The 24,866-nt window shown below is 39.9% G+C and overlaps 1 protein-coding gene across 1 annotated transcript in view; it reads left to right on the top strand.

Annotated features, from left to right (window-relative positions):
- The first annotated feature begins 4,167 nt into the window (after window positions 1-4,167).
- LOC139469132 (choline O-acetyltransferase-like) overlaps window positions 4,168-24,866 on the top strand; it is a 40,097-nt gene continuing 19,398 nt past the window's right edge. The window contains exons 1-4 of the mRNA XM_071251269.1: window positions 4,168-4,477; window positions 14,320-14,514; window positions 14,770-14,888; window positions 15,767-15,820. Coding sequence (XP_071107370.1) covers window positions 4,388-4,477; window positions 14,320-14,514; window positions 14,770-14,888; window positions 15,767-15,820 — 458 coding nt within the window. The 5' untranslated portion in view covers window positions 4,168-4,387. The remainder of the gene's footprint in view (window positions 4,478-14,319; window positions 14,515-14,769; window positions 14,889-15,766; window positions 15,821-24,866) is intronic.

The raw sequence follows: 24,866 nt of genomic DNA, 5'->3' as shown, positions 1-24,866 counted from the left end.
ATGGCATTGACATATACATATTTTACGAATAATAGTATTCTATGAAGCTCTATAACAACATGATATGATCCTCTGATAGATTTCTTACCAAAACGAATTTCAAAACATTGAATGACGTGAAAACGAGGTTGTCAGTACTATACTGGTATATACCTGAAAATACTAAATAGTTTACAGGATAATTATGATATAAAATCCGTGTGCTGTCATAAACTATGTTCAGTTTTACTCCACTTGTGTATAGGCCATATTGGATTCATATTTAAATACTAGCATTAGGGAGACCAAAAAGTATATGTATATATCATCTTGCAATGATGAGGCTAAAATAAATATATATTAAATACCGTCATGTGTATTTATTATCTATCAATACTGAGGCTTAATTGGATACCAGCAATAGGGATACCAGACAATGTACGTATTTATTGTTTAGCAATAGTGAGGCAAAACAGTATAATTCTTTTATTATTATATATATATATCTATATACTTTGGTTTTGTCGCTCACCTGACTTAAAGTCAAGTGAACTTGTGTCATGTCGCGTGTTGTCCGTCGTCTGTGCCTTTTCGACACCTCTGAAACTGAAACAGAAATGGTTCGGGCAACATAAGAAGTTGTCAGTGGTATGGTCCTTTCACATCCTAATATAAATCTTATTCTTAAGAACCATATGAAACAGAAAGCTGAAACGTTATGGTGGAGGATAAACGGAGATTCGATTTTTTTGTAGCATCATTGTTTGCACAAATTGCAAATCGATGTTGTAAAACGTTTTTCAACTGGAATATATGGCACCATGTTTTTTAGTAACTCACTACAAGTGATTTCACCAAACTAAGTCATGCAATTATTTATCGTGAGGCAGATTCTTATGGTGCTGTGTTTTTATCTTTACTTGTTATTTTTCTTCGATTTAATAAATAGCCTTTATTATAATAAAAAGATTCGGAGACAATGTAAGAGCTGATATTTTGAAAATTTATGTAGCTCTACCGTGGCATTGAGATTAAGAATAATTCTTTTTTATTTATAACTGAAAATAGATTCAAATCATTCAGATTAATACTGTCATCAGGCTGAAATGTTGTATAAAAAATTTAATTTGGTTTGTTGTTTTTCTTTATCTATCTTACTATCTCACCCGGACTGAAGGTCTGGAGTGTTGTAATGGGCTGGCTGTCAGTTGGTTGTCCTTTACCTTTTCATTATTTTCTAGGAACTCAACTGAAAATATGGAACTTAAGGGTGATATACATGATACATACATACATTTCCTTGAAAACTGAAACAGATCAAATTTTCTTACTCCTTGGAACTTAATGAATACCTCAATCAATGTTCAAATGTTTTCGTGTGTGTTTCATTCTTAAATAAAGCTGCATGAGTTTTTAACTTATTAGCTCAAAAGCACTGAAGGACAAAGTGAGCCTATCAAACTAAGCCTATACTATGGCCGTCGAGAAGTCCGGGTTAGAAATGCTTGTGAGGCGACTAACGTTCGCTTGGTTAATGCATGTCATTGTATCCCAATTACAAAGATCGATGCTCATGATGTCATGTCCAGACTCGATTACTGACCACTGTCATATAGCTGGAATATTGCTGAGTGTGGCGTTAAACTACAAACAAACACGTCTGACTGTCAAACCGATGCCGGCTATGTGTCCATCACATCGTATCCAAACAGGCCCCTTGATCTGAGGAATACTAGACGGACCCTGTGTTGCTCCTAAATGACTCAAAATGGCGGTTGTGGTCATCGGTATATTACAGCATGTTACAATATTTCTAACTGAATATCAACCAAACTCATGTTCGACTATCAACCCACCTTTGCCTAGTTTTTACCACATCGTACCTTGAAAAATATCTTGAATGTTAGTCGGTCCTTATTTTAATAGACTTTACCGAGGTTCGACCCCTTGACCATCTGCTCCTAGTGCAGACATTCTATCCATTAGACCACGGAGGCGGGCGAAACTGATAGATACCAGGTGATGGTTGTATTTGGTCATATGTGTCAACCAACAGTTTCATTTTCCCATAGGAACACCATTCCATTCAATTTGTTCAATCATAGGAAGTTTTTTCAGAACATGGACTGTAGATCTTGATGTAAATACCACTACTTGTGGCTGCAAAGACTCCTCCCACTGCTACCTACCTGTTGATCTTATGATCACGGCTGACTTCTCTGTTATTGACAAACTATAACAACCTTCGTCAGTTATTCAACTAACGTGGGCATCCTCCTACCAGTTGGCACCAAGACTTTAAAATCATTATGAATACTGTCGAGGCATTAATCAAAACATGGGCCAAAGGAGAAGAGGAACCTGTTGAATGTCTTTCAGAGTGGGTTTAGTCAGTGCATGGTGTTGTCATTGGTAGAATGCACAAACTGAAACGGAGGAAACAGAACACGAATAAACCCATTCTGTCCCAGCCATTCCTCATTTCGCGCACACTTGTGTGTGTGCTTGCGTGCTTACGTGTGTGTGTGCGTGCGCGCGCGCGTTTGTGTGTGCTTGTAGTAGTACGGACAAATGCCGATTTTATAGTGCTAACCCACTGAGATACGACGCTGCAGTTTAACATGAATATCTCACTCTGACAGGGTATACTCCCACCAGTCCTTGTTTTAGCCCCTTCATGCCGAGCGCCAGACACGGTAACAAGTACTATCTTTTAACGTCTTTTGGTATGACGCGGCCGGGGATCGAACCCCGACCTTCCGCTATCCTGATGGACGGTCTACCACTAGACCACGTATAGGTCTGAAAGGGTTAGAAGCAAGTGGAATAAATAGCACGTGGAATGTCAAAGACTCAAATAACTTACTTGATTTTACTTTGATTTTTCAATCTCAGTAAACAACCAAGTCAGTTATGTCAAAACATTTGATTCTTCAACTTAAGGGAAAACGTCTTTCCACGAGGCATTTGTCACTAAACGTGGTGGTCATAGAGAGAGTTTCAGCTTCATCTTGAAAGTTTCATTGATAATTTTTTTTGTGAAATTTGGGGTAAGATATTAAGAGGGAATGAGTGCGGGATTTGGGTTTTAAGCCGCTTTTTGAAATATTCTAGCAATATCCCGGCGGAGGACACAGAAATTGGGTTTCATAAATTGTACCCATGAGGGGAATGGAACCCAGGCCTTCGTCGTGACGAGCGAACGCTGTAACCACTAAGCTACCGCCCCCAAGACATTAAGACAGGAAGTAGACATGCCCATGGGCACCAATTGTTCATCACCACTTGCTAACCTGTTTCAACTTGCATATGAATCAGGATTTCTGTTCGGATTGGCAAAATATATAAAAATATATATAATGTATAATGAGGCTGGTGTTTAAATATATGTACCATCTGGTCTCCCTAAGGCTCTTTCATGATATATATATATATACTCCCTAAATCGATATATCATCTGGTCTCCCTGGTTTTTACAATATATACCATCCGGTCCCCCCTATTCTATTTCTAAAATTATGTACCATCTGGTCCCAAATAAGGCGGGGTTATATTCAAATATATGCCATGTGGTCCCCCTGAGGCTGTTAATTTTCAACATATAAGCCACCTGGTCCCCCTAAGACTGTTTACTTTGAATATATATAGCAGCCTATGCAGGTTTCGATGACATACGTATGCAGTCTAAATGGTGTTCCTAGTATCTATATAAATAAGGCTATGTGCTTCAGGCAAAATAAGAGAGAGAGAGAGAGGGAGAGAGAGAGAGAGAGAGAGAGAGAGAGAGAGAGAGAGAGAGAGATGAGAATTGGGTGATGGTCCTGATTAGGACATTGTTATAGACGTCGACAGGCATATGGGTTGTTCTATACCATATTGAACCCACGCGCTCAGTCGTGTTGAAGGAATAATAAAGCTGTTTCTCACCTTGGAACAATCGATACCCCCCTTATACACCCCCTCTTTTTGTTTTCAGAATTGTCCAAATGAGGACTTAATCCGCGATACACACCTTAAAATTAACTTCCTGAAATACGTCATATCTTGGGTAGAATCTACCCGTTACTTCCCACGTAAACTTACCATGAGTCTTGGCTGTTTGTGCCAATCGATAACAAGCATTGCTCCACATACCAGGCTTCCTTCCTCTCTTTGCGTGTGTATATTGACAAATTCCACATACAACCTTCAAGCGTGTATTGGAATCGTGGGAAGCTAACCAAGAACATTTGTGTTTATTTATAATAGTCGGATATGGCTATGTACAAGGACTTGTGAACATTCTTTTCCATCTATGTTTCAAGGGTCGCAGCAATCCGCTTCTTGAAGTGTGGGGAAGTCCTTGGTTGCGGACATCGTCCTACGGAGAAACTTCCTCTCGGGCCTTCTCCGAAAGTTTCAACAGACTATGGCTTCAAACATGAACGGCAATGCAGGAGCCAGGGTTTCGTCTAACACAAGAAATGGGACCGGAGAACATCCGGAATGGGACTTGACGGTAAGTTGTAACCAGTCACATTCAACTCATTACATTGCACGTTGAGGGCGAGTCGGCTTGTCAGTGTATGATGTCTTTAAATAGATGAACCGATTAATTGTCTTATATAGATTACAGACAAAGACTTATTACATTCGTGTCGGGACTTGGTGATGGAAATATGTCCTTGTAACGCTTGCTAAAGACATGGGGTTTATTTGTTTGTTGTTGTTGTTGTTGTTGTTGTTGTTGTTGTTGTTTAACGCCGCATTCAGCAATAGTCCAGCCACATGGCGGCGATCTGTAAATAATCGAGTCTGGACCAGACAAACCAGTGATTGACATCACGAGCATCGATCCACGCTTCAGGGATACGATGACATGCATCAACCAAGTCAACAAATCCAGCGACATACACAGTCGCCTTTTACGGAAAGCGTGAGTTCTACCCGGGAGGATTTATTTGCATGGCGATCAATGTGGCGCATATTTCATATATTTAGCAAAAAGTGGCATTTAGGTAATACAAAATTTTGCTGAAGAATTAACTTATTAGCAGGGTCTATATATTTTAATCCCTAGACATGAATATTGTTCGTTATGTAAGTCATTGATAGATGCACGCGTTGACATTGAACCTGCGCATGGCACAGTCTCTTGTTTTGACAACGACATTGATTTAAACTACTAGGACATAGTTTTAGTATTTGTTGTGGGAAGATGTGTTACTTTCTGCAATGACGACAATCGTGGCAATGTGATGCAATCATCACTGTAATCATGGCCTTTGTCTTGGACGTGGGACCAGTTGTCCCTGGCGTCTCATTAACGGATCCATCGCTGTAGGATTCTGTTTGGGAATTAATGTAATAAAACCCCTACGAGCTGGCAATGGGATATGTACAACTTTATGTGAACTATGATATACAACGTATTACAGATCATATCCTTATTCTACTACTATCTTACCGAATAGCCAGTGTGCTTGGTTTTGCTCTGTTAGTGTGTGAGAGAGAGAGAGACATGTAGTGTGTAGGTGTTTATGTGTGTTTATGTGTGTAGGTGTGTGTTTGAGTGTGTGTGTGTGTGTGTGTGTGTGTGTGTGTGTGTGTGTGTGTGTGTGTGTGTGTGTGTGTGTGTGTGTGTGTGTGTGTGTGTAGGTGTGTGTGTGTGTAGGTGTGTGTGTGTGTAGGTGTGTGTGTAGGTGTGTGAATCGACATTCAGTAGTTTCATAGAAAGGAATAATGGAACAATTGTGACGGTAACTGTAACATTGTCAGGTCATTCCGCAATTGCCCCTGATAAAAATGTATGATGTAGTGGCACCAACTGTTCAGTCTGCGTCATCTTGTTGATAAGAAGCATGTGTATTAAAGGCAGGGAGACCCCTTGCCATGTCCCTTAGTTGTTTACATCGATACTTGACAAAGTATTATTTTAGAATAGACTTGCACTATATAATATGCATGGATTGTTCTACCCTGTGAACCTTTCCAAGCCAATCAACAAGAACACAGTGAAAAAACTCCGTGTCTCGTGTTATCGTTACAATTGTTGGTCTGGTACATACGACTTGACTAACTGCACACAGACGAGAAGTGTAAGCAAGGTTTTGTAGACCGGTAACAATTACAATTCATTAATTCTCGTAAAACGTACGAACGTTACACAGGGCGTCATTAGGAATGTCTAAGGCAAGTTGGAGGCAAGTTCGCGAAAAATGTGAATTTTGGTAACATCAAACATATGAAAAAAATATCCACATCTTGACGTTCACGAGAATTTCGACAGACATTATTTTGATAAACAGGTGTTCGTCCCAGGAAACTATGCGTATACACCGTGCGTGATAGGAAAACTGACATTTGTGACGACAACAGTGTCTGTAGCACAGGTGGTAGCGGAGAGAGGGTGCAAGGTCGTATATCGCCGAGTTTTTAAAAGTGTTGTGTATGTATCATAAATGTGTTGTTGGTGTTGTTGTTGTTGTTGTTGCTGCTGCTGCTGCTGTTGTTGTTGTTGTATTCCTCTCACACGGGAAACGGAAACAGAGAATGAATGCACATCTGATTACTACGACAGACCACCCAGTTTTTAGTTACACCGACCCCTCCCGACCCCCACTACTTCCACACACCCTTAAAACGCTAAAAAGCGTCCCTCAAAATTACATATAATGAATTTCAAGGGGTATACGGGTCTGTCACACAGTTAGACCCTTAAAACGATAAACTGGTAAACACAATCCGTAACAAGTCAAAATTATGGGACAAGGAACGTGTTATGATTTGTGTTTAGGATTTAAACACATTTTACAGGGTAGTTACCGCTTTCGAGACAAATAAATTGTGAAGATAACCCTGTTCGATATAACAATAGTTGAGTGTTTGCATGGTTGGCTGAGTGTCACCCTACAGTTCTCGTGTTGTTCGACCTGACCTTCTCAATACACTGGTGACATCAATATTAAAGAACTATGAAGACTTGATAGTAAAAGAAAGTAGATGTCGTGAGGACAATATTATTGATTTGCCCTGAAGACAATAACTTAAAACGGTTTACAGAGTTACAATCAAGTCCATGAATGCATTAGATGCATTTTTGTATTGGAATCATATATATTTCCTACATATTTGTCATTTTGTTTATTCGATGACATAAACATCTCGACATTACAGTACCTTTATGAGATCAGTCTTGTATATGACGTAATCATGTGCAGTCTGTATTCTTTTCCATCACTGTACGGTACAACATTTCTTGTTACGATTCTAGTGAAGCGTGCACGCCGGTGAGCGGTACTGTTTGAGTGAAGACAAGCAAACCAGATTTTGATTCATTCCATAATGTCTCCCAGACTATTTCGTATAATACTGATTCAGAATTATTTCTGGTTGCCATTGCGAAATAGACACACATATCCAAACTGATCCATACATTATCCGAATTGTAATACGTATATTTAATTCCTTAGTCAAATATGAGCTAGTCAGTCGTCCATTCTCCGTGTCTCCATTGTGCGAAAACAAAAAGCGTTCCCTTTGGTAGCAAGAGACGTACGGTGATTGGCCGAAAACTGTCTATGTTGTTGTAAGTTTTAAATACGTAAATGACAAACATATGTGATGCAATGTGAATATAGCCCATTCTCGTTTATGTAGCCACCGATCTCCTTTCGTCCCTTTAACATCAAAATGGTGAAACTTAGATACATCAGCATCCGAAAATTAAATCAGGTTCTATTTCAGAAATAGTGCGTTCCCTCTGAGATTGAGTACATAATTGCGAACATGGCGACGAGGGGCAGTTATAACAGTACTGTTCCCATCACCCCCCAACATTCTGGTACTCTGCCCAGCTAGAAACAGTGTTTCATTGTTCCCAAAATGAGAGATGCGTTTTAAAATAAATCTGGGAACGAAATTCTGCAGATAATCACAGCTTCCCCATGCCAATTTCAGCTGAGATTTGACGTCATGAAATACACGCTTGTCTATCATCATCAGCGTAATTACCGTTAACACAGAAACGTGAAACCCCGAGACTTTGTTACGAAGACGTTACGGACAGTGACGACAGTTGATGGGCTTCGGTGCTGGCATTGGGATAATTTCTCCATCGTTATTGATTTCGTCCTGAAATCATTACTATCTCCCTGTCATTTTTATGTGCTGCTACCCTGCAATTTGCTGCCGTGGATGAAATAATAAATCACGTGATGTCAGAGTAATGGATGATTCGGTGCCCGTCGGTCAACACCGTAACTTCGGGGAAGCTGCTACTGCGGGGGAAACAATATTCTCGCACATGATTAATTTTCTCACCGTAATAATGAAAGACTTGAAAGCAGCAGCTCGCCCATGACTTGTTTCGATTCCTCACAAATATTTTCTTTAATAGAACCCTAACTCGCCAATAACAGCCATAATTTTATGTCATTCTTTGATATCGCTGATGTTCGCAAGTACGAACGGTTCACGCAAATGAACGCTTGTTTACCTAACCGCCAGTGAATACGTGCTTCCTGGGCGGTAATTACGCGTGTACTCTATTCTGTGACATACGTTGTGAACTTTATACTGTACAAGTGCGGAGCATAGATACAGTCGCGATATAATTACGACTATAAAGATGTAATTACTTTAATAAGCAGAAATGTAATTAATTCATTCCATACATTTGTTCATTTAAAAGAATAATTATTTCTTACCATGAAATGATTTGAAAAACAGAAACATACTTCAACTTTTCAAACCAAGAATACTGGGAACCAAAACATTATGACGTAGACTGTTGATATGACCAATATCGTTATTCGTCGTCGCTAGTTGATTGCACAAAGCATATATTGTCACACATAATACATTTTTAACTGCTTTTTATGGATATTTGTGTGGCTGATATAGTTGGTGTATGTGTTAACTTTGACCCCTTTATGTCGAGAATCAATACATAGCGTCCACAGACACGCCAGTTATCTTTCTCTGCGGACAGTACACATCAAAAGACATTTGGTTCCTAATATCTCAGACGTAATGCAGTAGTATTTACATCATTTCCAATTGCCATAATGAAGAAATCTGTTTACCAGAATCTGTCTAAAGACCTTTAAATTGCCTTATATGCCGCGGCGTGTCTGTGAATCGACACAAATTGGGCTATAACTGGTTTTAATAGGGTTACGAAAACCCATTGCATGAAAGAAATCATCGAAGCTTTTGATAATTGTATTGTCGGGGACGTAATTTACAGATTTACAGGAAATGCTTGTTTGATTGCCTGAAAACCAATTCTTTGAATTGGTCGCAATCTGGTGCTGAGGAAAATGTGATGTAAAACTTCTATCGGCGCCATGAGAAATATATAGCACGTTAGTGTCCAATGCAACAGTCTGTGTAGCACTTCTGATCTTTTCAAGACACAAATAAAAGAAGTTTAAATACGCTGTATTTTACAACTTCATAAAAAGCTAGAGTCTCATAACATCATAATAGGCAATTTTGAAAGTTGTGATTACGAACGCGTTTATGTTATCAATAACTCCATGATAGATTAAACATCGAGTGTGAATATACTGTGTTCATATCATTAGTCCTACATATATATTTTGGATTACTAAATTCATCAGTTATGACATTGGATTCCAAAATGAGTTTAAATTTAAAAACAACCTGAGGGAGACTTGCTTTAAACGACGTGGATGCTGTTGTTCTATTCTTTATCATCTAATGCGGTCGTGTTGAAACAAGACGCTATGCAGCCTCCAGCACACACTACACAGTGTTGCGTGGTGGGTTCTACTGGTCATTTCTCTATTAGGTTAAGTTGCTTGGTTCTGTGTCACATCTTAGTTTACAAAATCAAAGCTAAAACAGCCCACCTTGAATTAACACTTCGTGTAAATATCATATTTCCTTGTTGCCATGGGGGAACAAACGCCTTGGCTAGAGTATGATATAGACCAGAGAACGTGCCTCATAGCATCGTTTTTTAGCGTTATGTCACGTCCTACACAAGGAGCTTAGATGTCATGCGGAAGTGAGCACGAAGTACTGAGATATTTCATATCGACACGATAAGAGTGTCATGTTCACTATTAGACTTAATGTGCATGAAGACATTAAACAACACCCGATTTATTTCCCCTCAATACGCAAATATAAATAGATATAAATGGTAATATGAACACACAAGACATCGTGTAACAAGAGTAGAATGAAGCCTAATTTTACACACGTATCCTAATCATGATCAACTTGGTGTCAACGTAACTGCGTTGATTCAGATTCAAATTCATTCATTTCTGAACTTCATCAACGGTGGTACAAGAGCAACATGACAAACTGTCCAGTGAAAGACTATACATAAACATGTTAGATAGGGACTATACACTTTTGATGAACGGCAAGTTGAGTCAAATAAATCTACAAAACAATTCCGATAGATGTTTCAGATTCTTAATTTAATGTTGACAAATGCCTAAGAAATGTTTGCTAACTTTGACTTTGAATGGTATTTGATATTAATATAAGTTGATGAAATGCAGCTGGTGAAACATAACGTTCACACATCTCCCCATTCGCTGCAATTCTCCTGTTTTTCTTCGGTGACAAAGAGTCATTTTTTGTCAGGTGTGTCCTAAAAAAATCAATCCGTATAATTGAAAGGTAGGACATTATTGGCAACTCAGACATATATCGTCTAATAAAAATAATGCATATATACTTGACATCTGATCTCTGTCCGCGTAAATCTCAATCAGCGACCTAATGGTTCGCTAATGAAGCTTCTATACACATATTGATGACGTGTATTGGCGTCATCATTGTCAATATGGCGTCTTGTAGGCTTACATGGTGGCCATACACCAGCCTTGATGTCTAACTAGCCTAATCGGATTTGTAATTGTCCACCGGTCTTTGCACAAACCTTATAATTTGGCTTTTAATTGTGTTCGATTGACTATCCTACAATCGACCATTCTAATGAATGAACTTTGTTCCCCTATTCTCCATCGCATCAACCGTCTTCATTATGGGCCGGGAGGGGGGTTGTTTGGTATGGCCAGGGCTCACAACAAGGAACTGATTGAGGTACTGGACGGTAAACACTTTGATTGAAGTTATGAAGATCATGTAATCGACAAACTCTATTTGTGGTCACCCAAGGGAGATAATGCGACAAGTCAGGCTTAATCGGAATAATCGAAGTGTGCTGGTGTGTTAGCTTAGGTTGAGATAATTCGTTAATATGGATGTTACTTTCAATATGTAACACACATTCTGTTTTGAGATATAAATTCTGAAGACATGTGTTCATATTTCTAAGTATTAACTGTCCAGATATACAATGTAGTTGACGAAAAAAGAAGGTTGCACGTTCGTGTGTTCGTTTATGATTATATAAGTTTGTTGATATTGATAAATAAGTATATGTTTTACATTCAATGTGCCAGCGAGTCCCTCACATCAAGATCCTTAAACATAAACCAGTGTACGTGAAAACATGGTCACTTCTGACGACAGGTTACTGTCAATTACTTTTAATGAAAGTTCCACTTTAAAATTCCTCTCTGGTATGTGAGATTACACCTGATATTCATCCAAAACCTTCCATGACTCTCTGTCAATCCTGCAAAGCTACAACAACATCTTATTAACCCACAAGACCAACGACCCGAAAAACTTGTCAGCGGGCTAGCAGAGACTAGATTAATGGTCAGGAGGCCCTACTTTCTTTTTCCCCAAGTTCAACACAAGAAACTACTTTGGTGTGCTTGGCTGCAGCGCTCTGTCCAAATCGATGGTTTGCCTCATGCCTTGGGCAGACCTGAACCAAGCTCCGACGTATTCCTTTCAGATGAACGCTTGCTTCTTACAAGATTTTGCAAGGTCTTCAGCTGTAAAATTGAGCAAATGTTGGTTTTGAAAAATCAATACACGACTAAGAGGAACTGTTCTGTCCTACGTGGGGGGCCGGCGAGGAGGGCGAGAGATTAACTGTAGTTTCCAGATGTTGTGTTATGGAAAGTTTTTGTTGTTTTCTAATGGTTACATTAAATTTTAAAATCCCACTCTATATGTTCATTTCCTAGGTTTTAGTATTCGTTTAAGGCTATGGTTATTAGTTCGTAGTTGCCGTTTTTATATCATTTAACTGGAAGTTTCAAAATGTGGATTTATTTGAATTTTGAAACTACTTCACCCTCAGATTCAATTAGCGGTAATGTAAACTTCATTTTGATTATATTCCATTATGGAAAGCCACATGTTGCATGAATGGACCAGGAATGAGTGTATTACAGAATACTAAACGACGCCAATTAGAACGATGAGCCCAGATAGACCCTCTCCAAACTCAGTTATCCAATGAATAATTTGATATGGAGATGTTAAGAAAACCGAAAAGTTTAGATTGGATTAACGAATGTTATTGTATTGATTCCTATAGCGGAGCGTATAATTGAAGGAATCTTATAAAAGCAACTTTCCAAACATCATCGTGCATTTGTATTGATTGATGTAGAATATGATTCATGCACTGGGTAAATGCGCTTGTCCGACTGCAAGAAAGTCAAGTAAAGATAGATATTGATACTCATTTCATTCATGACTTTGATGTCAGTTGCTGTCAGATCAAACCACTCATTATTCAAACAGAAATCGATATTCATGTCGGAGAATATATCTGAAACTACATAGCGTCGTTGACGGAGATAACAGATATCCAATATACGTTTAACAAATCTATTCTTTGAAGTTAGTCATTTTCATAATGATAGTCCCAGCGTCTGAAACGGCACACCACCTAAAGGTCACGGTGGATGTAGATTAACATTGTACATAGATACCAAATGTTCTTGTTTCTATATTATTGCCTGACATTGTCTATGATTGCATATCAAGGTTTACATGTAATATGTACTTAAAACAATTTATTGCAGCAACTTCTACATACTCCAGTAGTGTATCGTTAATGTTTCAATATCCATACAGATTATTGAATTAACGTATCAAACTATACAATTAGACACATTCGCTGTTCAATCTAATGACATCACAAGAGTTGATTAAATTACTGTCGCGGCACATATCAAATTTCACAAATTAGTTTAAAAAACATTCTTGTGAGTCTAAAGGACGCCATGGATGTTAACCATTTAAGCACCTCTACCATTATTTCGAAAAGGACAAGGCTTCTTGGCATATTCAAACAAAATGGCACCATTTGCAGGATGTAAAATAGGGGTAAGATCGATGTCACAGGCGCGAGCACAGATATACCAGACACTTACATTATCTAATTATGCTAATGTAACACTGAGCTGTGACAAGTTGAAGCGTTACGCGACGATTTCTCATTCTCATCCCTGTAAGAAATTTATATGCTTTGCATCTGAATCCTTTTTGCGAAAAAAACTGATCGGGCGTATAAAGTAAGTGACGATGTTATACTTACATACCCCCAAACACATAGTTTTGTATGGTGGTATGTGAAGGCATAACACTGTCGGTATCAGCTATGTCATATTTGATTAAATGGAGACTATGTTCAGTTTAGGTCCAGACGATGTAGTTAGTACGTACCACGTGTGACATTGAGACATTTGTGTCTGTGTCATTAGCGTAACCAACCGCACACTTGATGTACTAGTCTAGTCCTCCTCCACTACCAGTTCCCCTTTAAAGGATAAAGGAGTTATTTGTTTTGCTACGCCATTAGACCCAAAGACTTTCTCGTAACGTGGAAGTACTAGAGGTATCTCATTACATCCACTCGGACATTTTTTAACTACTGCAATTCACTTCTACTAAATTGTGTTCTTTCTTGCACACGTGCCTAAATACTATTACTACATGTATTTGGATCTGCAGCTAATTGTAGTACAGTACGAAATTAACTTCTTATCTTGTCACTGGAAGATAACATCATTGACAATTGTGGACAAACAGAAAATATGCATCATTTATCAACGAGTTATATACTATCAACGACACATTATCTATGATGATCACAGAATTCTTGAACTAAAGACGATACTGACAAGGACAAGTGACTTCTAGTTTGTTGTACGTTCTCCATGAATGTCGGTGGCTGTCATTGTTTTGTCACTCATTAAACACATGCCATATATATATATATATATATATATATATATATATATATATATATATATATATATATATATATATATATATATATATATATATATATAATATAGATGTTAACTTCATTAAATGTGTTTTTCATATGCAGCTTTTTTTTATTTGATACAGCTCCAAGTTGGGAAATACCACTCAATCAAACCACTTTCAAGACTTACTTGTGTACATGTTTGAAGAGTATGTATTTCAAACTTGCAGAAACCTCTTCCGAAGTTGCCTGTCCCTCCTCTGCAGTCGACCCTGTACAAATACCTGGGAGTGATGAAGCCTGTTCTTACCCCCCTACAATTTGCCAAAACCAAATACCTCGTGGACGAGTTCAGAAAGCCAGGCGGACAGGGGGAGATGCTACAGGATTGCCTCATTCAAGCCTACCACAACAAAGAAAACTGGGTATATATGTTATGATGTAACATTGTATGATCATCTGCTTACATGTACATAAAAAAGGCAATACGTTGAGAATTAAACTGTTACAACAAGTTCAAAGGTTTTTGCATTTCGAATGCAGGGGACTATTAATGGCACTTAGAAGTAATTAAAGATGTGTCTTACAAATAAGTACATTAGAAAAGATGGTGATGCGGTGACATACCAATACTTAACATGGCCCAGAGGCTGTTCTGACGAGACATATTCTACGTCCAGGCTTACGACTGGTGGCTGGATGACATGTACTTGAAGGTCCGCCTTGCCCTTCCCATCAACTCCAACCCGGGCATGGTGTTTCCCCGAAATAAGTTCCATCACCAGAGAGAACAGCTGAGGTGAGATATGTTTTCACTTGTGTTGTTGCACTTGACACATGTAATAGTGATGTAATTGTGTTGTGATTGTGTTGTAAATGTGTTGCACCTTGGCTGTTCGATGATACCAACCTCTAACCTGTTGCGCACCTCCTGATTTTGTCGGTATTGTCTTAAAATGCATTTAAAGAGTACCATCTTTTTAATGTGTTCTGAGAAGGCGAAAATTGCATTCCAACATTTGAATCAGTTCTTGTTTGTCTAATACTCATATTGCTTTATCTAGTTCCGTATATCAGTAAGACATGTTGTCACGTGAAGATTCCGGGTTAGAATTGGTCTTCAGCAACCCATGCTTGTCGTGTGAGGCGACTAACAGGATAGAGTGGTCAGACTCGCTGACTTGGTTGATTCATGCCATTATATCCCAATTGGGTAGATCTATGCGCACGATTGAAATCACTGCATTGTCTGGTCCAGACTCGCCTATTTACAGACCGCCGTCATATAGCTGGAATATTGCTGAGTGCGGCGCATCACATGGTACATCGAGATTGTGTTTCGTTTGACTGGGGATAAGCACCATCATACATATCCACAGTTACCATTGGGCAATGCTCACTAAAATGCTGCTACGTCATCCTGACGTCAAAAAAGGCAGTCTGGTTTGCAGTGTATGTATTAATAACATGTGAATCGATGACGTGACCCTGTACGTCATTCACATACCGCTCACGTCAGCTGAATAAACCGTCAGTGATAAAAAGGTCTAATCCTTCTTTTCTCCCACAAAGCACCCTGTATGAGGATAATCTTACCTCTAATATGCACATAACAATTTATGTGTCGAAATTTAGGAATCTCATATTTGACGTAAAGTGTTTGTTCTGTATTTTCAGATATGCATCACGATTAGTAAGCGGGATTCTTGACTACAAAATCAAAGTTGATAGGTAAGATACAAATGTTTGTCGTACATTTATATTGGTACGCTAATTCTCCGTCTTTCTTTGTAAACGAGAAGCATTAATTGTCCATGTACAGACATTGTCTTAATGCGAATTCCGTGTATGTCTATAGCCTGTTTTATTTTCGTGTGGAGCCAGTGATATGTGTGTGGTCTAATATGTGTGAGTAGAGTGTGCATGTGTTGTGCCAGGCTGTGACCAGCTTTGTATCAGTATGTGAGGGTAGAGTGTGCATGTGTTGTGCCAGGCTGTGACCAGCTGTGTATCAGTATGTGAGGGTAGAGTGTGCATGTGTTGTGCCAGGCTGTGACCAGCTTTGTATCAGTATGTGAGGGTAGAGCGTGCATGTGTTGTGCCAAGTTGTGACTGGTTGTATATCAAGTATATGAGGGTAGAGTGTGCATGTGTTGTGCCACGTTGTGACTGGTTGTATATCAAGTATATGTGGGTAGAGTGTGCATGTGTTGTGCCACGTTGTGACTGGTTGTATATCAAGTATATGAGGGTAGAGTGTGCATGTGTTGTGCCACGTTGTGACTGGTTGTATATCAAGTATATGAGGGTAGAGTGTGCATGTGTTGTGCCACGTTGTGACTGGTTGTATATCAAGTATATGTGGGTAGAGTGTGCATGTGTTGTGCCACGTTGTGACTGGTTGTATATCAAGTATATGAGGGTAGAGTGTGCATGTGTTGTGCCACGTTGTGACTGGTTGTATATCAAGTATATGAGGGTAGAGTGTGCATGTGTTGTGCCACGTTGTGACTGGTTGTATATCAAGTATATGTGGGTAGAGTGTGCATGTGTTGTGCCACGTTGTGACTGGTTGTATATCAAGTATGTGTGCGTAGAGTGTGCATGTGTTGTGCCAGGTTGTGAAAAGTTATATATCAAGTATATGTGGGTAGAGTGTGCATGTGTTGTGCCAGGCTGTGACCAGCTTTGTATCAGTATGTGAGGGTAGAGTGTGCATGTGTTGTGCCAGGCTGTGACCAGCTGTGTATCAGTATGTGAGGGTAGAGTGTGCATGTGTTGTGCCAGGCTGTGACCAGCTTTGTATCAGTATGTGAGGGTAGAGTGTGCATGTGTTGTGCCAGGCTGTGACCAGCTGTGTATCAGTATGTGAGGGTAGAGTGTGCATGTGTTGTGCCAGGCTGTGACCAGCTTTGTATCAGTATGTGAGGGTAGAGCGTGCATGTGTTGTGCCAAGTTGTGACTGGTTGTATATCAAGTATATGAGGGTAGAGTGTGCATGTGTTGTGCCACGTTGTGACTGGTTGTGTATCAAGTATATGAGGGTAGAGTGTGCATGTGTTGTGCCAAGTTGTGACTGGTTGTATATCAAGTATATGAGGGTAGAGTGTGCATGTGTTGTGCCAAGTTGTGACTGGTTGTATATCAAGTATATGAGGGTAGAGTGTGCATGTGTTGTGCCAAGTTGTGACTGGTTGTGTATCAAGTATATGAGGGTAGAGTGTGCATGTGTTGTGCCAAGTTGTGACTGGTTGTATATCAAGTATATGAGGGTAGAGTGTGCATGTGTTGTGCCAAGTTGTGACTGGTTGTGTATCAAGTATATGAGGGTAGAGTGTGCATGTGTTGTGCCAAGTTGTGACTGGTTGTATATCAAGTATATGAGGGTAGAGTGTGCATGTGTTGTGCCAAGTTGTGACTGGTTGTATATCAAGTATGTGTGGGTAGAGTGTGCATGTGTTGTGCCACGTTGTGACTGGTTGTATATCAAGTATATGAGGGTAGAATGTGCATGTGTTGTGCCAAGTTGTGACTGGTTGTATATCAAGTATGTGTCGGTAGAGCGTGCATGTGTTGTGCCAAGTTGTGACTGGTTGTATATCAAGTATATGAGGGTAGAGTGTGCATGTGTTGTGCCAGGCTGTGACCAGCTGTGTATCAGTATGTGAGGGTAGAGTGTGCATGTGTTGTGCCAAGTTGTGACTGGTTGTATATCAAGTATATGAGGGTAGAGTGTGCATGTGTTGTGCCAGGCTGTGACCAGCTGTGTATCAGTATGTGAGGGTAGAGCGTGCATGTGTTGTGCCAAGTTGTGACTGGTTGTATATCAAGTATATGAGGGTAGAGTGTGCATGTGTCTTGCCAGGCTGTGACCAGCTGTGTATCAGTATGTGAGGGTAGAGTGTGCATGTGTTGTGCCAGGCTGTGACCAGCTTTGTATCAGTATGTGAGGGTAGAGCGTGCATGTGTTGTGCCAAGTTGTGACTGGTTGTATATCAAGTATATGAGGGTATAGTGTGCATGTGTTGTGCCAGGTTGTGACTGGTTGTGTATCAAGTATATGAGGGTAGAGTGTGCATGTGTTGTGCCAAGTTGTGACTGGTTGTATATCAAGTATATGAGGGTAGAGTGTGCATGTGTTGTGCCACGTTGTGACTGGTTGTATATCAAGTATATGAGGGTAGAGTGTGCATGTGTTGTGCCAAGTTGTGACTGGTTGTATATCAAGTATGTGTCGGTAGAGCGTGCATGTGTTGTGCCACGTTGTGACTGGTTGTATATCAAGTATATGAGGGTAGAGTGTGCATGTGTTGTGCCACGTTGTGACTGGTTGTATATCAAGTATATGAGGGTAGAGTGTGCATGTGTTGTGCCAAGTTGTGACTGGTTGTATATCAAGTATATGAGGGTAGAGTGTGCATGTGTTGTGCCAAGTTGTGACTGGTTGTATATCAAGTATGTGTCGGTAGAGCGTGCATGTGTTGTGCCACGTTGTGACTGGTTGTATATCAAGTATATGAGGGTAGAGTGTGCATGTGTTGTGCCAAGTTGTGACTGGTTGTATATCAAGTATGTGTGGGTAGAGTGTGCATGTGTTGTGCCACGTTGTGACTGGTTGTATATCAAGTATATGAGGGTAGAGTGTGCATGTGTTGTGCCAAGTTGTGACTGGTTGTATATCAAGTATGTGTCGGTAGAGTGTGCATGTGTTGTGCCAAGTTGTGACTGGTTGTATATCAAGTATGTGTGGGTAGAGTGTGCATGTGTTGTGCCAAGTTGTGACTGGTTGTATATCAAGTATATGAGGGTAGAGTGTGCATGTGTTGTGCCAGGCTGTGACCAGCTGTGTATCAGTATGTGAGGGTAGAGTGTGCATGTGTTGTGCCAAGTTGTGACTGGTTGTGTATCAAGTATATGAGGGTAGAGTGTGCATGTGTTGTGCCAAGTTGTGACTGGTTGTATATCAAGTATATGAGGGTAGAGTGTGCATGTGTTGTGCCAAGTTGTGACTGGTTGTGTATCAAGTATATGAGGGTAGAGTGTGCATGTGTTGTGCCAAGTTGTGACTGGTTGTATATCAAGTATATGAGGGTAGAGTGTGCATGTGTTGTGCCAAGTTGTGACTGGTTGTATATCAAGTATGTGTGGGTAGAGTGTGCATGTGTTGTGCCACGTTGTGACTGGTTGTATATCAAGTATATGAGGGTAGAGTGTGCATGTGTTGTGCCAAGTTGTGACTGGTTGTATATCAAGTATGTGTCGGTAGAGTGTGCATGTGTTGTGCCAAGTTGTGACTGGTTGTATATCAAGTATATGAGGGTAGAGTGTGCATGTGTTGTGCCACGTTGTGACTGGTTGTGTATCAAGTATATGAGGGTAGAGTGTGCATGTGTTGTGCCAAGTTGTGACTGGTTGTATATCAAGTATATGAGGGTAGAGTGTGCATGTGTTGTGCCAAGTTGTGACTGGTTGTATATCAAGTATATGAGGGTAGAGTGTGCATGTGTTGTGCCAAGTTGTGACTGGTTGTATATCAAGTATGTGTCGGTAGAGCGTGCATGTGTTGTGCCACGTTGTGACTGGTTGTATATCAAGTATATGAGGGTAGAGTGTGCATGTGTTGTGCCACGTTGTGACTGGTTGTGTATCAAGTATATGAGGGTAGAGTGTGCATGTGTTGTGCCAAGTTGTGACTGGTTGTATATCAAGTATATGAGGGTAGAGTGTGCATGTGTTGTGCCAAGTTGTGACTGGTTGTATATCAAGTATGTGTCGGTAGAGCGTGCATGTGTTGTGCCACGTTGTGACTGGTTGTGTATCAAGTATATGTGGGTAGAGTGTGCATGTGTTGTGCCAAGTTGTGACTGGTTGTATATCAAGTATGTGTCGGTAGAGCGTGCATGTGTTGTGCCACGTTGTGACTGGTTGTTTATCAAGTATGTGTCGGTAGAGCGTGCATGTGTTGTGCCAAGTTGTGACTGGTTGTATATCAAGTATGTGTCGGTAGAGCGTGCATGTGTTGTGCCACGTTGTGACTGGTTGTATATCAAGTATATGTGGGTAGAGTATGCATGTGTTGTGCCAAGTTGTGACTGGTTGTATATCAAGTATGTGTCGGTAGAGCGTGCATGTGTTGTGCCAAGTTGTGACTGGTTGTATATCAAGTATGTGTCGGTAGAGCGTGCATGTGTTGTGCCAAGTTGTGACTGGTTGTGTATCAAGTATATGAGGGTAGAGCGTGCATGTGTTGTGCCACGTTGTGACTGGTTGTGTATCAAGTATGTGTCGGTAGAGCGTGCATGTGTTGTGCCAAGTTGTGACTGGTTGTATATCAAGTATATGTGGATAGAGTGTGCATGTGTTGTGCCAGGTTGTGACAAGTTATATACTAAGTGTGTGGGGTAGAGCGTGCATGTGTTGTGCCAGGTTGTGATAAGTTATATACTAAGTGTGGGGGGTAGAGTGTGCATATGTTGTGCCAGGTTGTGAAAAGTTATATATCAAGTATGTGTGGGTAGAGTGTGCATGTGTTGTGCCAGGTTGTGACAAATTATATACTAAGTGTACGGAGTAGGGTTCACATGAGTTGTGCAGAGTTGGGGCCAGTTACTAGTTTCTATCAAGTGTATAGGGGTAGGGATGCCATTTTGGGAGAAAATCAAAAGCTTTGCCGCAAATTCCATGAACGTCAAGCTAGTTTACTGTTTGTTCATAACGTAATTTTCATATTAATGGTTTGAATATTTTTCAATGTATGCTACCAGGTAACATCTCTAATATATTCAAGGATCATTTTCCAAGTTTGGGCATTTGTTGTTGCGTGCTTATCTAGGAAAATGTCATGGACCGTGTCTCATTCGCTTCGGTCTAATTTGAGCCACATGTGTAGATTGCAGGAGTTTTGATCTTAAGTTTCTGGCGATCAAGCGTTTTTCAGAGAAACTATTTTATTAGAATAATAAAACAGTTCCTTCAGATTTTTCTGCACGTCAAAGATTTCCGCGGTCGAATCTGTCTCAGAAAACGGACATAAATACAAAGCCTACGTTTTATGTTTGGTTTAGATTAATTCAATAAACAACCCCGCTATCTCCGGCTATAAGGTGAGTTAATTTAATTAAAACAGAACAGAATCAGCGGTGAATATCTTGTCAAGCTACTGACATCCGACCTTCTGAAATAAAACACAGCGGCACCTTTGATCTCCATATAATCATCATTAATTGGAATAAGGCCGTTTTCAATTAAATCACGATTCTATGAAATATACATAAATCTCTAACAAGATGTTCAACCGTCTTATCATCGTGGATAATGGTTCATTGCCGATTCGGCGGACACTCATTTCCATAACTTGGTATGCGCAGCTAGTGGTCAGCACTGACCATGGTCATCACTGATGTCTTGGTCATCTCAACTATACTATTACCCCCATGCCTTCAGCGCCATGGTCATCTACTGAGACATCGACAATAATGATATATTAGCTTTCTAGCAGCATATATACCACGCTTGATATATTTCTCATCGCAGAGGCGTTGTTAAACACAGGCATACAGTGTAACTGTGAATAGTAGCTTTCCAAATGTGCCATTAAATATTCTATAGTTAGTGCCTTTTCAAAGAAAAATGGTACCAATCTTCGCCAAGACATTTTACTACTCGACATTACTTGCGCCCAGGCATTCTAGTGCAGTGATCATGGCGGCAGCAAATGCGACAATTTCGTGACATGTTTGTTTTTTATATAAAATTTAATTCAAATATTGTCACTGATTTATATTGCTCATGCAATTAAAATTGTAAATGAGCAAAGTATATAGAGCACTTGGAATTTAATAAAACAAAATTCATAATTAAAGACATAATATATCTATATGTTCCCGAAATATGCTATTAAAATGCATAGTGTGCCCAGACTAAAATGCCGGGTAAAAGAAAGTATAGACTTGAAAATGTAATTTGATCAAATAATTACATAAGTTATCAAAACATTAATTTTCTGAACACAGTCGCTGAAACACTGTAAACTTAAGGTCCAAAACACACATATTTGGATAGGTATTACCCATATCAAATACATCACCATCGAATAACTATTTCATGGTTGTTTCAGTATTAACCACCATTAAAGATTAGCGTATACGTCCGTTTGTCCGGCAGTTCATGTCAAGTGAAATAGAAACTGACTGTGGAAACGGATGACGATTACGAGAAATATTATGTAGAGGGGAATGTCCGAGTAACTCTCCATTCCTTAAAAATAATGGAGCAGAGGCCCCGCAGGGGCCGAGGCCCATCATTTTTAAGGAATGGAGAGTTACGAGGATATTCCCCTACTTAAAACTCATCCCTACTTTTAAACTTTGACAAAATAGTTTGTAGTTGAAAATATTTGGAAAATAAACCAGAACTCTTTGTTGTCCGTATTTATACTTGTGAGTCGACCTTGCGTGATGCACGAGGAATGCGTTCTCTGCCGCTTTTGCACGTGCGCCAAGCTCCGTGGCGAGTTGACATTTACAATGCATGGTACACGGCTCTTCATAATTGTGTTGGGTCCTAAACTAGTATTTATCAATCGCTTGCACATTGTTAATACATGCTGATGGGTATAATTGGAAATATAGGGCCCCGAACAAGCGATATTTATGTTACCTTATTTGTTTTTTCTCGTCAAAGGTTTATCTAACTATCTATAAATATGAACATTGTTGTGGGTAACGTGCTCTATCACAAACTATATACATATAATTTTGAGCTTTTAAGCATTATGCAAAATTGTGAAAATATTTAATAGTTAATTTCACATTATGCCTTCATGTGCCGCAGTAGCTGAGGTTGAAAATTACACGTTTTCAAATCTAACCATACGGGTTCGAACCCCGCTCGCGACACATGTTTTCGGAAAAAAATAAAAATATTCACTTGTAAAAAAATGTAAAAAAATAGTTCCGTCTGTTCCAAGTGGAAATTAATTCAAATGTTGCTTCAAGATAATGTACAGTTGACAAGCAACTCTCCATTCCTGAAAAATAATGGAGCGTTCAAACAATGGAATGACGTCACAGATGTGTTTTAAAAAACAGGTTGGAATACAGTTGGGAACACTTTTGTGAAAGATTTATACGATGAAAGGTCACACATTCATAGATAATTAGCATACTCAAGCTTAACAAAATATAAGTGACGGTTGTTTTCAATATATATTCATTTGATATATTGTAATATATTTTTCGAAAAAAATAGTTAGAAAATAGGATTCAGACATGTGATAAAAAGAGAAAAACTATTTAGGATGTTACAGAAAGTGACTTCAGGCTACATTTTTTTGAGCATGGCATGGGCAGGGTCAAGGTCTCGGGGCCGTCACTTCATCACTCGTATCACGTAGCCTCCAAATGAATAGTTCATGGAAATTACTTATACACATTTCCGAGCCAGGCTCTCTTCTTTCACACTGTCAGTGAAACTGGCTTTGCAATGATAGCCAATGGGTTTGAGTATCAAATTATTAGTGTATTTCTATGGTCCAATTATACCCGCAAACCCTGTGTTTTTCTGTGTTTTGTCACGTTAAGAGCCTTGCTTTATATTGGATATCATTGTTAGGGACTTAAATTTAAGATAGGCGTGAGAAAGGCGCTGGTTTAGCTTCTTTCTGACTTGATCATATTCGGGGTTTACGTTTTTAAAACATGCTGAATTAATAACTGTGAAGTTGGTGGCATGTATGTACAAGTACGACTTGATATTCATATATTAATACTGGACACACCCAGTGTTTACAGAATGAATTATCTATTTAAACGTATTGTAAATCGTTACCGCAAAAACACACAGCGTTAACATTTAGGTGACAAAACACATTCTAAACACATTTTTACATTGAACTTCCACAATCCATAGGCGACTTTGATATCCAACCTTTTGTTTCTACTGTCATCTAAACCAGTGAGCGTGGATCCAACACACAAGGTTAAACATTCCAAAAAAAAGCGGGCATATAACCGGGTTAGAAAAAGTAACACCCCAAAGTAGCCCCGCCGTAATGTTACAACATGTCACATCCGGGTATCATGCAGGCAGGCTGAGTAGCAGTTGGTGGGGAAGCTTCTGTCTATCCTGGTCATGAGCAGTTGGTGGGGAAGCTTCTGTCTATCCTGGTCATGAGCAGTTGGTGGGGAAGCTTCTGTCTATCCTGGGCATGAGCAGTTGGTGGGGAAGCTTTTGTCTATCCTGGTCATGAGCAGTTGGTAGGGAAGCTTCTGTCTATCCTGGTCATGAGCAGTTGGTGGGGAAGCTTCTGTCTATCCCGGTCATGAGCAGTTGGTGGGGAAGCTTCTGTCTATCCTGGTCATGAGCAGTTGGTGGGGAAGCTTCTGTCTATCCTGGTCATGAGCAGTTGGTGGGGAAGCTTCTGTCTATCCTGGTCATGAGCAGTTGGTGGGGAAGCTTCTGTCTATCCTGGTCATTGAGCAGTTGGTGGGGAAGCTTCTGTCTATCCTGGTCATGAGCAGTTAGTGGGGAAGCTTCTGTCTATCCTGGTCATGAGCAGTTAGTGGGGAAGCTTCTGTCTATCCTGGGCATGAGCAGTTGGTGGGGAAGCTTCTGTCTATCCTGGTCATGAGCAGTTGGTGGGGAAGCTTCTGTCTATCCTGGTCATGAGCAGTTGGTGGGGAAGCTTCTGTCTATCCTGGGCATGAGCAGTTGGTGGGGAAGCTTCTGTCTATCCTGGTCATGAGCAGTTGGTGGGGAAGCTTCTGTCTATCCTGGT

Source organism: Haliotis cracherodii, unplaced genomic scaffold (assembly GCF_022045235.1).
Source record: "Haliotis cracherodii isolate W230 unplaced genomic scaffold, xgHalCrac1.p SCAF_2, whole genome shotgun sequence".
Taxonomy (NCBI): domain Eukaryota; kingdom Metazoa; phylum Mollusca; class Gastropoda; order Lepetellida; family Haliotidae; genus Haliotis; species Haliotis cracherodii.
The sequence above is the reverse complement of the archived record's forward strand: the minus strand, read 5'-3'. Positions and strand labels throughout refer to the sequence as shown.